This window comes from Pelodiscus sinensis, chromosome 4 (assembly GCF_052426305.1).
Source record: "Pelodiscus sinensis isolate ZL-2025 chromosome 4, ASM5242630v1, whole genome shotgun sequence".
Lineage (NCBI taxonomy): Eukaryota > Metazoa > Chordata > Testudines > Trionychidae > Pelodiscus > Pelodiscus sinensis.
In genome coordinates, this window is record NC_143055.1 from 95,471,668 (window position 1) to 95,487,374 (window position 15,707).

At 41.6% G+C, this 15,707-nt stretch overlaps 1 protein-coding gene across 7 annotated transcripts in view; it reads right to left on the reverse strand.

Annotated features, from left to right (window-relative positions):
- Positions 1-11,102: 11,102 nt before the first annotated feature.
- ABHD18 (abhydrolase domain containing 18) overlaps positions 11,103-15,707 on the reverse strand; it is a 40,773-nt gene continuing 36,168 nt past the window's right edge. For all 7 annotated transcript variants that reach the window (XM_089778001.1, XM_089777998.1, XM_089777997.1 and 4 more), the window contains 3 exons: positions 15,323-15,701; positions 14,055-14,217; positions 11,103-11,802 (listed from right to left, as the gene is read on the reverse strand). In XM_089778001.1, coding sequence (XP_089634127.1) covers positions 11,751-11,802; positions 14,055-14,217; positions 15,323-15,701 — 594 coding nt within the window. In that variant the 3' untranslated portion in view covers positions 11,103-11,750. The remainder of the gene's footprint in view (positions 11,803-14,054; positions 14,218-15,322; positions 15,702-15,707) is intronic.

Genomic DNA, 15,707 nt, shown 5'->3' on the forward strand with positions numbered 1-15,707 from the left:
AGGCACGGACGTTAAACCTTTTCTCGGAAACATACACACACACACTGCCCTGACCGTCGGCTGACAGCAGCACGCAAATTGTGTATCTTTTTCCCATTTATTTCTGAAAGAGGCTTTTCCAAAATTTGGCCCGTCTACACAGGGCCAAATTTTGGGGAAAAAAACCCTCTTTCAGAAAATCCCTTCTTCCTTGTAAAACGAGGTTTACAGGGATGCTGAAAAAACGCGTCTGCTTCTCTAACATTTTTTTTGGAAAAGTGGATACGTTCCTTGGACATAGAGCTTTTCTGGGATACTAAAGGTATCCCAGAAAAGCTCTGCAGTCTAGCCATAGCCTCAGTGCTGAGGAAAGTAGCCAACTTAGCCATACAAATCTCAGAATCTTGCATGTTTTGTAATTTTTCACAGTGCAAAGAGCAGTGTCGTGATCATTGTTAGTGCTCCATTTTGAAAGTGCTCTACAAACTCAGTTTTGGCCCACTATTACATTATTTCATGTCTTTTCATTGAGATGCTTTATTACTGATGCAAAGGGTTCCCACATTCTGTTGAGCCTACTTTGCAAGGTACATTATGGGGATCCTATCAAATTAACTGTCTTAAAATAATTAACTGTCTAAAATAATAAAACTTGTACTTGTTGTAATCTAAACATGGATATTATTTCTACTTTTTATATCTTATTGTGAAGATCTATTTCACTTTAATCTGGATGTGCTGATCCCTTCAGAGTGCTTTTTAAAAGATACAGTTCTTCAGCCACTAGCTTTCATTATACAGAACTCAAATGTTTCCTCCAAAGTGGTCATCTGAGAATAAAAATGATAGTTAAGAGAAGGGTGCTAAAGGAAAAGCAAGTTTGTTGTAATACTACAAACAATTTAAGAAAAAAGATGCAGGCAATTAAGCCAACACCGTAGCATTAGCATTCCATTGTCTAAAAGTTATCAAATGAAACTTTCAAAAAAATTATGTGGTTTCAAAGCTGCCTGTATATAGACTCTTTATTCTACAAAATTTGAAAATGATGTAACTTAAAACTGGGAGATGTGTTCCCTGTCAGCTGTGATGAGAATAATGTACAGGAAAAGGTGATGTAATGATCATATCACTTACATTATTCTCTCCCTAATGAATAATCTTCTAACTGTGGATGAGCTCACTTACTATTGTAGGAATCACATCTGCAAGCAACAGTACACTGCTGACTATACGAATGGTTTGGTGCTCTATAGTCAGTATAGCTAACAGCTTTCATTAGATTTGCCGAATTATTATATCCGCTACAGATGAAGTAATTTGGTCTGTGTGATAAACGCAACAGAATGAAAGAAACCACAGCTTTTATTTGCAGTAATTATACACAAGACTTTTCTAAGCACAGCCATACCTCCCTCTGAAAAGCCGTCCTAGACTATTATTAGTTTGCAACATCTGAAATATGCAATAAATGTTTCTACCCTCACTTCAGCGAGAGCTCACGTTTGACACAATCTAAGTTTAAATTTCAGACTCTTATTTCTGTTCCTATTCACAGCTTTCAGGCAGGCATTCCATATAGAAAATTATAAAACTAGCCTTGTAATTTGTCAATTATACTTCCTGTAAATGTTGAATCATAAGATTTATTTAAACCTGCTAATGAAGAAGCCTTGGAGTTAATTTGGGATTAAAGAAATAACATAGTTAAGGTCACTGGGGAAATCTGCCAGTACAGTATTGTGGAAGTCTTGAATATGGAAGCTTGTGTTAATATTAACAAGGCAAGAATAACCAGAAAAAAATGCTTGTTTGTCTGAAAGAAAAGACACTCATTTAGAATGGGAACATCCCCTTATTGATAGTAATATGGTATGCCCTTCCTGCTCATCATTTGCATTACTAGTAACTAGGGCCCTGATTCAGGAAAGGATTTAAACATGTTCTAAGTCAGTGGTCCCCAACGTTGCGTGGCTGCCAGGCGCCCAGGAGCGGGGCCACCCACGAGCCGGGCGCCCGGGGGCGGGGCCACCCACGAGCCAGGCGCCCGGGGCCAGCAACGCACATGTGCCCTGGGGCCGGGGCCGCCCACGCGCCCCGGGCCGGCCCTGCGCATGTACCGCGTGCCCAGGGGAGGGGCCGCCCATGCGTCCCGGGCCTGGAGCCGGCACCATGCGTGTGCCGCACGCCGGGGGCGGGGCCAACCCAGATGTTCCAGCGGGCACCCAGAAATCCCCCGGCGGGCGCCATGGCGCCCGCGGGCACCACGTTGGGGACCACGGTTCTAAGTGCTTACCTGAATCAGGGCCCTAATGCATAACATGTAACTAACATACAAACAGATTGTTTCTATGCTGAAATATATACGTAGGGGGAGCAGATTCCACAGCTGAGGTTATGTTAAACTTTTTATTTAAATCAGGATTAAAATCCCTAATTTTCACACTTCAGTGATTAAAGTTAGCTTCCACGTTTTACACAATTACTATTCAGAGATCAATTGAGTTTTGGACACATTTTGGATCAAACAGGTACTAAATTTTCCAAGCAGAGTGTTAAAACCCGCTCATTTTGTAAATTTGATCCTGACCATTTCATTTCCCTTCACCTAGCTAAACAACCTTAGTCACCATGGCTGTGTCTACACTGGCATGAATTTCCGGAAATGCTTAAAACAGAATAGTTTTCGTTATAAGTATTTCCGGAAAAGAGCATCTACGTTGGCCACAGATGCTTTTCTGGAGAAGCCCTTTTTCCGGAAAAGCATCTGTGGCCAACGTAGACCCGCTTTTCCGGAAAAGAGCCCCGATAGTCATTTTCACGATCGGGGCTTTTTTCCGGAAAAGACTACTGGGCTGTCTACACTGGCCCTTTTCCGGAACAGTGTTCCGGAATAAGGACTTATTCCCGAGAGGGAGCAGCGTAGCTTTTCCGGAATAGCGGCTGATTTTGTACAGTAGAGCGTCGTTGCTTTTCCGGAAATTCAATGGCCAGTGTAGACAGCTCGCAGCTTATTCCGGAAAAGCGGCTGATTTTCCGGAATAAGTGGCCCACTGTAGACACAGCCACAGTGTTTAAGATGGTTTCCCCTCCGAGAGTATTTAATGCCAGTCTGTGTAAAGGGATTCACAGGGGCATGTCCCTCACCTTTACATTCACTGACTGCCATTGATAGAATTGTGTGAGGTCTCTTGTATCTGCAGTCCTAGTTCCCACAGCAGGGGCCTGTTTGCTTTGGGAGCACCTCACCTCCCCCAAAAGTTTTGACTAAACTTATAGAAAGGCTGTGCTAAAACTTCTCTTGACTCTTGAAGCTGGGCAGGAGAGCAGGATTTTTAAAAATGAATCCAGTTCTGATTTCAGCTGTCCTATAAGTTTACCTTAAATTTTCCACTATTTGAGTAAATCCAAATGGTATTTTATACAATTGCTCTAGACATGCCTAACAGCCTAAAAATAAGTTACTATTAAGGATGTTAAAGATTAGTTGACTATCAATCATTTGCTTATCGGATAGTTTTTTGATGAGTCAATACCCCCCCTTGCTGCCTCTATAGCTATGTCTACACTGGCATGATCTTGTGTTAGAGCTATGTAAATGAGGTTGAGTGGAATATTGCAGAGCCTCATTTGCATAGCTAATGAGCCACCATTTTGCAGAAGAGGCTCTTGCACAAGGAGCTGTCTACACTGCCCCTTCTTGTGCAAGAAAAACCCTCTTGCGCCATGATGTTATTCCTGAAAATAATCAGCATAACGGCATTGCACAAGAGGGTTTTTCTTGCGCAAGGTGCAGCGTAGACCGCTCCTTCTTGTGCAAGAGCCTCTTCTGCAAAATGGCGGCTCATTAGATATGCAAATGAGGCTCAGCAATATTCCACGCTTAGCCTCATTTGCATAGCTCTGGCGCAAGATTGTGCCAACGTAGGCATAACCCCTGCGTCTAGATGAGGCCAAGTTTCCACTTTGAAACCCCAAGGTAGCTGTCACACAGCTGAGCTGCAATTCAAAGGGACAGCTGGGGAGCCCGGGGTCAGCTGGCCGACCCTGGGCTCCCTGTGACATTTCCTTGGAACCTGAGATCAGTTGTGGAGTCCTAGTTCAAACTTGCAGATTTAAAATAAAATGGACCCCTGCCACATGATCAGTTAATACCAACTGTAAATAAGTTATTTAAAAAAAAAAGCAGACAGACTTAATTTAGTGGATGGGAAAAAGTCATTAAAAAGTGCTTGTAAGGCTAGCTGATATTCAGCCAAAGTAGTTTAGTAGACCAACTTTATATACTATGTTCAAAATGATGAAATGTTCTGACAAATTATTTCCACATAGCATTTCAGTGGATTAATAGTAAAATCTCAATCCAAGAACTCACTATTTCTGTGGTTTAAATACTGATTCTGTAAAATTACCAATTGCTTTTTATTAAGTGTTATGTTAGAGTGAAAGTGGCTGTTTTAATTTAATACTTAATCCTGACCGGATTCTACAGAGACAAGTCCAAGGCTTCATCTGCATAAGAGCATGCCAATGTAAATACTCTAACGCAAGAGCTCTTGCATTAAAGTATTTTTGCAAGAGAGCGTCTACACTGGCATGTGCTTTTGCGCAAGAGCATCCGTGCCAGTATAGACGCTTTCTTACACAAGAAAGCTCCAATGGTCATTTTAGCCATCGGGCTTTCTTGTGCATGTAATTGATGTTGCCTGTCTACACTGGCCTCTTGTGCAAGAACAGTTGTGCAAGAGGGCTTGTTCTTGAGCGGGGGCATCATAGTTCTTGCACAAGAAGCACTGATTTCACACATTAGAACGTCAGTGTTCTTGTGCAAGAACTCCCCGCCAGTGTAGACAGGCAGCATGTTTTTGCGCAAAAGTGGCCACTTTGGCACAAGATCGCGCCCATGTAGAGACAGCCCAACTGTATAATCATGCATGTTCGGAAGCTAGGTTAAAAAAAAGCACAAATTCCTGCTCACACCACACAGGGGCAGCACAACTCTGGATACTTGAGCATTGTGAAATATTAGCTTGGAGAAAAAACTAGTAGTCCTATAGCACCTTAAAGATAAAAATAGAGAGAGTATCATGAGCGTTTTGTGGGCAAAATCCTCTTCCACACAGGAACGGAGAAAAAAGGAAAAATCTCCCACTTTGTAACAGAAAAATAAGGGAGAGGGGGAGGGAAAAAACCTGTCAATTGTAGTGCTGGTGCTAATGAGGCTAAATTGAGTGGGCTGGAAGCTTCCCAGCCTTAACTTTTGATGTCATTGGGATGCTGGATATAACAGCCCATCCAGTTCATGTCTTTGTTCAGTCCCTGAGACAGTGTTAAATTTGCATATGAAGGCCAGTTCTACAGTTTCTCTCTGTTGTTGGTTCCTGAAATTCCTTTGTAGACGAATGGCTATATTTAAATCCATTAATGAGTGTTCAAGGTGGTTAAAAAGTGCTCTTACAGGTTTTTGTGTACAGGCAGTCCCCGGGTTACGTACAAGATAGGGACTGTAGGTTTGTTCTTAAGTTGAATCTGTATGTAAGTCGGAACTGGCGTCCAGATTCAGCCGCTGCTGAAACTGACCGCCAGTTCTGACTTACATACAGAATCAACTTAAGAACCCCAGGCGTCCCCAAGTCAGCTGCTGCTGAAACTGATCAGCAGCTGATTCCAGGAAGCCCGGGGCAGAGCAACTCTGCCTCGGGCTTCCTGTAGTCAGCGCTGGTCAGTTTCAGCAGAAGCTGACTTGGGGATGCCTGGGGCAGAGCAGCTGGGGTGCTGCCGGGTTGGTCCAGTAGCGCCCAGAGCAGCGCTGCGGGACCAATCGGCAGTGCCCCAGCTGCTCTGCCACCGGCATCTGGAGAAAAGCCTAGTCTGCTGAGGGGGAGGGGGGGCGGCGTACTAGCTGCACCCCCTCCACCCCAGCAGACCAGGAAGACGCAGGCGGTGGACTGAGACGCACCGCGGTCCCGCCACCTGGGTCCTCCGCGGCTTTGCTCCCAGTCTCCCTGGTCTGCCAGGGAGATGGGGAGCAAAGCCTCTGAGGACGCCAGCAGCCGGACAGCCGCGGGGTGTCTGGGCTGTCCCGCTGCCGGCTTCCCCGAGGCTTTGCAAAGCCTCGGGGAAGCCAGCAGTAGAGCAGCCCAGGCGCGCCTAGGCTGCCTCGCTGCCCGAGCCCCCCTGCGGCTTTGCTCTGCCTCTTCCTGGTCTGCAGACCAGGGAGACGCGGAGAAAGCCCCAGAGTACACGGGCGGCAGGACCGCGAGGTCCCGCAGTCCGTGTCTTCCGGGGGAGCCTGGTTTGTAACTGCGGATCCGACATAAGTCGGATCCGCTTAAGTCGGGGACTGCCTGTATTACCATTTCTGATATCTGGCTTCTGTCTATTTAACCTTTGTCATAGCGACTGTCCAGTTTGGCTAATATACCTGGCAGGGGACATTGCTGGCATAAATCACAGAGTAGGAGGTAGCCAACCCACGGCTCGTGAGCAGGAACTGCTCAGGTCAGCCGCTCTCATGGTCCATGCCATTTCGCTCACGGCCCCCAGCACACTACGTCATATCCTACACGTGCAGGCCGGACTGTAATTGTAACCATTTAGTCTTTGATCAGTGGATAGAGTGAAAGGTCCATAAACTGCTTCCAGGGAAGCAAGATCCCAACCTGTTTAATTACAAGGAATTTTTTACAAAATGAAAAGATTTAATACAAAAAGAAGGCAAACTTTACATATAGTAACAATGTATTCCACAGTGGCACAGGTCAGGACAATTGCATTTCCCTTCAGTGGTTCAGCAACATCACCTACTCTTGGCTTCCAGATTTCCAGCTGTTTTCATTCTGAGCTGGAGTCATATGTCCCTCTTTTTTCTGACTGGAGTATTTCCAGGCTGCACAGTTCTCTGCCTTCACTGTGTATTTCTGAGCACAGATATTGTCAGAGGCCATCTGTTTGCTTTCTTTTCAGAGATTGGTAAGTGTGTGTGTCAACAGTTGCAAGTGACCATGCAGCACTTCCTACACAAGTCTTCTTTATTCTTCAGGTAAAACAGCATTAGAGAAAATATACTAAACAAAACATTAAAACAACCTACATAAAATGCTTACCACAATTAACCCCAACTTTAAAATGCATTCTGCAGCCTCAGTCCTAAACCTAACCTCAGAATTGGAGCCCTCCATGAAGCAGGGTTTGTTAGAACAGGCAAAAGACCATGAGCCAGTTTAAAGCTGGGCTTTTTATCCAAAAACTTTTCTGTCCACTGGCCCTTGGTGAATCCATTTGAACTAGCACACATGCTTACCTTTCCAACAGTGTGGCTTCTCTGGCAATGTTATATCCTCAGTTAATTTGCTTAATCAGCTCTCACTTTTCTTATTTACCCTTCTCATGGGAATATGCAAAGTTCCAGAACACGTACACCAATTCATATAATACAGCAAACTCCAATAATTTGGAAAGTCGTCAAGGGCCACACTGCACTCTTCTACGATCTTAATGGAGAAGGTACAGGCTCTGGGATGGAGGTTGGGTGCAAAAAAGGAAGCTTATGTAGGAGAATGGGGCACAAGAGGGGGTGCATGGTCTGGGAGAGAGATTGGGTGAAGGAAAGGGTTATGACCTGGGGCAGGAGGTGAGATCTGGGGAGAACCCTCTGCACACTGCCTGCACTACAAGCATGGCCCAGGCAGCTTTCATTGGCCAGTTTCTGGCCTATAGGACCTGTAGTTTGTGCTGAGGGTGGGGGCAGTATGTGAAGCCTCCCCCCTGGGCACAGGGCACACAAAGATGCACATGGTCTCCACAGTTGCCTGCTTTCAGCAGCATGCAGGGTGTCCCTGGGCTGGATCTGGTGGACCAGACTGTGCTTGCCCCACATTTAAGAGATAAGAGGAAGAGATATACCTGATATGGTGGTCCTAGCTCTTACTATTTAGAAGTTCTTTAACAAACAGATGGACATACACACAGACTCTCAAATATATAGTAAGGAGGAAATATGCAATGACAAGGCAATCTTAAGTTTATGTTGTACAGTTTTACAGGAAAATGATCAATGACAGTTTGACACAGTTAAAATATTCAGAGCTTAACAGCTCACCCGTTACTCAGCTTTAGGGCAGAAGTCTTACCTCTAGGAGTATGTCTCCACAGTAAATTAAGGTGGGCCTTTAGGATAGATATACCTACCCACATGCTACCTTTAGCTGAGACAGTACAAATTACAGAGTGAAGGTGTGGTGGCACAAACTTCAGCATGGACTAGCAAGATAAGTTCTCTAGTACCCAGGTTCTCTAGTGGGCATGTATTTCAGCAGATAGCATGAGCTGAAATCTGTGCAGCTAACTCTTCACTACTACTGTTACCCATGCTAGGTAGACTGAAGCTAGTAGGGGTATGCTTATTGGTGGTACAAATCACATCTTCACTTGCAGTACAGGCAGTCCCCGGGTTACGTACAAGATAGGGACTGTAGGTTTGTTCTTAAGTTGAATTTGTATGTAAGTTGGAACTGGCGTCCAGATACAGCCACTGTTGAAACTGATCAGCGGCTGCTTACAGGAAGCCCGAGGCAGAACTGCTCTGCCCCGGGCTTCCTGGAATCAGCCGCTGATCAGTTTCAACAGCGGCTGAATCCGGACGCCTGGGGCAGAGCAGCTGGGGTGCTGCCGGGTTGGTCCAGTAGCGCCGAGGAGCAGCGCTGTGGGACCAACCCGGCAGCACCCAATCTGCTCTACCCCAGGCGTCGGTGAGAAAAGCCAGGTCTGCTTGGGGGGGGGGGGGGGGACGACGCACTAGCTGCGCCCTCCCCCCCCCAGCAGACCAGGGAGATGCGGAGCAGCTTTTCTCGCCGCGGAGGACGCGGGCGGCGGGACCATGGCGCGTCTGGCCGGTCCCACCGCCCGTGTCCTCCACGGCGAGAAAAGCCCCGTTCGTATGTAGGGATCCGACATAAGTCGGATCCACGTAACTCGGGGACTGCTTGTATAGGCATACAGTATCTTTTGTTTTCATTGAATTTTTATATTAGAATTCAATATGCAGTCAAGTTTCAGATCAATAATGTTACTAATACTTCACCATGCTAATTGGAAAACTGACTTCCACACGGAGGCTAAACATAACAAGTTTGCTTAACACATGGTAAAGTTTTTTTGAGACTAAAATCTTGCTAGTGCAACCATCAAATACCTTGGATGCCAGTTTTCCATTAGATCTATAATTTCTAGAAGTTAATTTGGCAGATTATAGTTTGGAGTCTAGAAACTAGCTCATTTAAGACTCCCTTCAAATTTTTGTCTTTGCTTTCATTCAGGCATTCAAGCCTTTCCTCTGCCACAGATTTTCCCCCTTTATAGCTGCAAAAAGAACATGGCATAAACACAGTTAAAGTAGTTCAGAATGTGGCCATCTGTCTGGATTTTGCCAATTCTTAGCTAATTTTTAAACAACTCTCTTTTGTAAGAGACCGCAGTTTACAAAAGCAAACAACAAGTAGTATATCAGATAATTTATATACACCTTTTAGTACTGCACTCACATCTTTAATTTAAAAATTAATCTTACATGTATTGACTTTTGAAGCCTTGCATTTTCTAAATAAACATTCAGTATTTTAATAGTACAAATATTTTAAGACACTAGATGAAACTTACCACTTGCTCACTCTGTTACACATTTTCTATAAAACTACGCATCAAGAAAAGAATGAAATTCCATTTTAAACATTTCAGTTAATAGAAAAAGCAGTGTGGCAGAATTCCAGCACATTTGGAACTTGAAATAAAATTTAATTACTACAAATGTATGTGTTTCAGGATTTTTTTTTTGGACTTATCATCCAATTTACAGATTGACACTTACTATTCCATTTACTACCCTCATTTACAAGACTAGTTTTCAAGAGCGTACAAGCAACATTTTATTTGCTCCATATCCTTTATAGGTCAAAGATTACCCTGAACTTGTGGGGGGGAGGGGGAGGAGGATTTGTAATTCACAGTCATCTGCTATACCAAAATGTTAAAAAAATTGCTTCAGCTATAGCTTCCTCTCCCAGTCTATTATAATTTTGAAGAGTACTGCAGAAAGTGTTTAATGGATAACTACTTTTAAACTATAGATTAGTTTATTAAGGCAAGTTTCAGGTCATATATAAAGATACCAATTCTATTAATTCTTTAAACATGCTCAGAATCCTAAATATTTTACTTTCATCCACTTAAAACATTTATTGTAAAATTAGGAGATAGTGATCTGAACTGCTATCTTCTGTAATGTAATCCTCCATTTAGCTAACATATACAGGTTGGACCTGACCAGTCCCTGATGAGTTATTTTGCCGGACCAGGGGAGGTTATTTCTGGGCCCCCCTACTACTGCCCCAAGTGCTAGACCTGCCATAGACCCCGCTGCCCTGCCAGTCCCCTGCCATCCCCTTTGCCTGCCATGCCAAGCAACACAGCTCGCAGTGCACCAGGCTCCTGCCTCACCAAGCAGCCTAGCTGAACAGCCCAGCTGGGGCACGCCACTCCTGGCTCCTCCAGGCAGCCCTGCTGGGGCACACCCCGCTTCTCAGGTGTGGTCAACTAGACTCCTGACCCTAGTGACAGCTCAGGGCCCGCAGCCCGCAACCCTGACAGTCCACAGAGCTCCTAGGCACCATCTCTCCACCAGGATTCTCTGGTCCTGGAACATCCATGGTCCGGATCAGAGTGTCCCAGTTTACAGAGGTTCAACCTGTAGTTTAAAAAAAAGGTACGCTGGCAGTCATGTGTGGATTACATTTTTAAAAAGGACTCTGTCCATGTATCTGAAACATAGGTTGTCTTACTCTACTGAAGAATAAACATTGTTTTAAACAATACATACAAATCAATAGTCTTTGTGTTAAATAATCTTAATGCAGAATATGTAACAAAAGTTCTTTTCATTTCAAGTAATTCTGTTATAAAGTTCTGGTAGGACCAAACTTCTACATTCTCTGATTTTTGTGTGTAATTAGTATCTGAAAATAGAGCACCAGTAATTCTCTTTCAGCTATAAAATCTATACAATTATTGTGCATGAACTATATGTTTTTAAATAGAAAAAGACTTCAAGAATAGAGAATACGTTCAAATGTCAATAAAAATTATTTATTTACTTTTTTCTATACAACACTCATGGACTTTTCTCTCCCCATTGCTGTCCATCTTCTTCTCTTATTTATTCCTGCCATTTTAAGTCACAATAGTGAATGAAACATATGAGGCTGGGCTTACAGGAGGAACCTTTTCTAAAAATAAATCTCTATCAGCAGCACAGGATAGAGGGCAGGAAAAAAAAATAGTAACAGGGAAAAATAGCAATGTATTAAATTTAGAACAGTGTTAAAATCCGTAAGGAGAGATTTCAACAGTTCTTTTGGCATTATATTGGTCTCTCTACAGCAGATATGCAAACTATTCAGTATAGAACATTATGTCACACGTAAAGTTATAAAACAGACAATATGAAATACATAGAATCCCCTCATACCTTAACAAAATGTTGCTAACATTTTCATGGTTCAAATTAATGCAGATGTGTCTGAGATTGGCATTTAGTTGAACTGCAACTATTATTATTGTATTTCCAATATTGAATCTGGTGGGTCTGAAATTCCATGTTGATATTCATCTATTTAATACTGGTTTAACTGGCTGGCTTTCCAAAGCATGCCAATATTAAATTCCAGATACGGAAAGCTCAAACAAGACCACACTGAGCAAATTCATAATGAAGATAATTAAACAGCATATTTCTGAAGAAAGCGCTCAAATGCATCATATATGGCTTGCCTAAAAGAGAGAATATGGAAAAAAAAAAAGAATTACAGGCTACTAGTAGAACTTGGGGAATGGGTAGAAGCAAGCTATTTGTCTTCCTTTGTAAAAATAGGGCCTTAGGAGTGCTTAGTAACTGAGGAGAGCCAAAGCTCTTAATATCCCTGATCCACTACTATTATATCAGTCTAGCCCCAAGCTTTAATCTGCATCAGCTGCCAAATGTCCCTAGAACATCCAACAACCACTAAGATTCAGCCTGGAATAGGGAACCAAGACAGACATGTATGGCAGAAGAGCATGCTGTAGTTTTTGGGAAAGTTAACGTTTACTTGTTAAAGGACTCAGATTCAAGGGGAATTAACAGCAGCATAAAGCACATTTCAAGGATACTGGTTCTAATGTAGAGAATATCAGAAACAGAATCTTCACCAAGAGCTATTCAGTTATTCTCGTGAAATAATCAAGTGGTCTCAAACGAACAGGCATATGGTCTACCTTAGTAAAACTATTAACATCAATGGCAATCTGATTTTCCAAGGATTAAATATGTAAATAGGCTTATCTCAAGAGTTTAAATCAGGTAAAAGGCCTAGTTTCCCCCCCTTTCTCTTCCTACTATCTCTATCAGAGCTAGAAATAAATTGTCAACAAAATTTTTCCTGCAATTCTCCTAACAGAATTTAGATTTTGCCATGTAGGTAAGGCAGCAATAAAACATTCTCAACAAGAGTTCTGAAAACTTCTCAAAGTAGAGGAATTTCACTGTCAGCTAATACAGTATATCTGTATAAAATCAGAATTTTCTAAAAGGAGTTGGTAAATAATGGGGCCCTACACTGCAATTAGTTAAAGAATGGAAACTGGAGTAACTCAGAGACATCGGGGAAGTGGTCCACAAATCTGAGAAAAACTAATGACACACAGAAGGTCGGTGAAGTAGTATATTTTATTGGATCAATGACTGTTGATGAAAGATAAGCTTTCAGCTCTTTTTCATATCCATGTAAGCTTTTTTCTATCACCAACTGAAGTTGTTCCAATAAAAGATATTATCACAGCAACATTCTCTTTCTAATATCCTGGGTCCAAGATGGATACAACACTGAACAAATAATATACTAATTTAACACATAGGCAAAAGGAATAAGTCACACATTTTACCAAAAAAAAAAAAAAAAAAAAAAAAAGAAGGAGGAAACATTTTTCAGGGGGGTCCAAATATTTTCAACTTTATCCAAAAACACAAACTGATTTCATTGACAGTGTAAGCACTGCAAAAAGGTGAAGGAGGCAGCAACAAGTAAGGCTCAAATACTGAGGGAAATACCTTTAAAATTCATACACAGCATGCTAGTCAGTCTGAATAATTATGTATGTACTGTGAATAAAGAGTCTAGCATTCTCCAGTGTCACAATTATTTAGACTGATGGGAACAGCTTTCCCGACCATCTGATCTCATGTAATTAAATCTATGATATTATTAGAAGAGGATTGTGTCCACATACCACACATTAAAAAGAAATAAATGCCCTACAACTTCAAAACATTGTTCTTCAGCATTAATTTGGTACTAAGAATTATTTTGCCCCATCACCTGCCTAGTTCTCTATGGCCTTAACTGCACAAGACATTTATGTGATCAGTGAATGCTTAACATTAAGGACATTCTTTGTTGGATTAGGGCCCTTTGCACTCAACTCTCTCTCAAGAAATTCTGATCACACAATATCTCTTCTGTATTCTCTATTTACTGAAACATCTTTCAAAAATGGTGGTAATTTTGCACACATTTTGATCCTGAACTTTGGGTATGCTGACCTTTTCCTTTTTTTTTTTTTTTAAAAGACCACCTCATACATGAGTATTATATTATTGTAACTTTTAAAGATTTAATAACTGTATTTAGATAAATACTATTTCATAAGGTTGAGATACAATGTTAAGTCTGGAGTTAGTCACATATTACTTGTCTCACAGGTAAGGTAAGTTTTTAAATGTGAACTTCACCTACTTTTTATTCCAACAAAGACAACACTTGTAAAAATAAATATAAGGTAATTGTTGCCTACTGAACAGCTAAGAAAAAAATATAGTGTTTAATGAATGAATTTGACTGAATGACTGAAGAGTAGAAGTTCTTTTTTTGTTTTTAAAAAAAAGACACGTACAAATTCAGAAAATGAATTCCCTCAAAAAGTGGTATGGGAGGGAGAGGGGAAATCACAACCATGTTTTTGCTTCCTATTTATACTTAACTTCTCACCTAAAGAGTCCTTGTTTGAAGAGATAGGCACTGATGTGACCTCCACCCAGATACCTGATTTCACATCCTGGCCAGATATCTTGAAGGCTGCGCACTCCAGTACGTGGAACATATGCATCCTCCTTGGCTTGTACAACTATGATTAGGCTTGGGTCAACTGGAACTAGGTAGAAAAAAGAAAAAACAAAAACCCTGATTTTTTCCAATAAATGCTCATTTTTTCCTATTCCCAAATCAATATTCCTCAGTAACCTATGAGACTACTGTAATGTGGGGTAGTAGGAAAAGCCCACATGAACATGAGAAGATGTTTTCACCAGTAAGTCTCCTTAATGATCAGGTTACACTCTGAGCTCTGTGCATGGATAAAAACTAGATACTCTTTAAATGGAAGCTTAGGTCCCCAGCCATCCTTGGATATAGTATGTTAAGATCAATGGAGTAGTGTAGTTGCAAAATAAAAGATGCACTGCATAACTAGATTTTGATTCTTCACACAAGATCTCCACTGCAAGACAGCTTCACATCAGACAAACAGCCTACCAATACGAGCTCAATATTGCTTTTTGGGGGGAAGGTGGAAAGGGTCTTTGCATTGACATAAGAGGGGAGAGCAAAAATCAAATTTTAAAATATAATTCAGTAGCAATTTTAATTATGGATTACCCCACAATTAGCACCAGAGTTATGGCAGTTATGACAAACTGAGGGAATAAGGCAATATTCAACAGTCACCTCTTGTCCTCTTTGAAGAAAACCTGTGATTTTTTAAACAGTGTATGATTGCATAGAGAAATGAAGGATTTAAAAAAAAAGTTTTCCCACTTAAAAAGGGTCCTAGCAATACCTGCAGCAGACAAGCTCATGTTACTGGTACACAGTTTGATTACATCTAACAAATACAATATATTAATATGCTTAAGAGGAAAAAAGCAAAACTACCATTTGAAACCGGATTTAGACTTGGTGAAGCTCTTGAACCATCCCTCTATGCAAATCTCTAGAGTCAGAAAGTGAAAAGTGATTTTGAACAGAGTGCTTGTCAAAAAAGAGATTTCTCTGAAATGATCTGTGTTAGATATAAGTCTGATGTATATATTTTTAAAAGACAACTGAGTTATATGTCCATTCTGTGAAGACGCCCAGGACACACTTTCTAATTCAATAAGAACTTTCTGGGGTAACAGTATGAATACAAAAATATTAAATAGATAAGAAGAAATTATTCTAGACAATTATCCCAATCCGCAAATTAAAATAAAAAGTACCTGAGAAATTAGCTATATGGGTACATTCATCCATAACTCCTTTCATGAACCTTTGTGATTCTCTCTGTAAAGTGTCCCTTTTCCTTTCTTCACTTATCCAGCGCTCTTTCTGCTTGATGAAGTTCTTATTGCTACTGCTGCTCGTTGAAAATGTTTCATTTATACACTGCATTGTAGGTGCATCTTGCAGCAGGAGTCTTTCTGATGAGGCACATGCAGTACTTTTACTAGTGCTAAGGCAGTGAATGGCTTCTGTAGACAAAATTTTGCTTGTGGTATCCAGATTCAACATTCTGGAAGTCAAAGCTAAGTTGTTCAGACTGTCCACACTGTTGGGGGAATTTTTAACGAAGTCTTGTCCCATCTTGAAAGAGTCTGTCTAAAC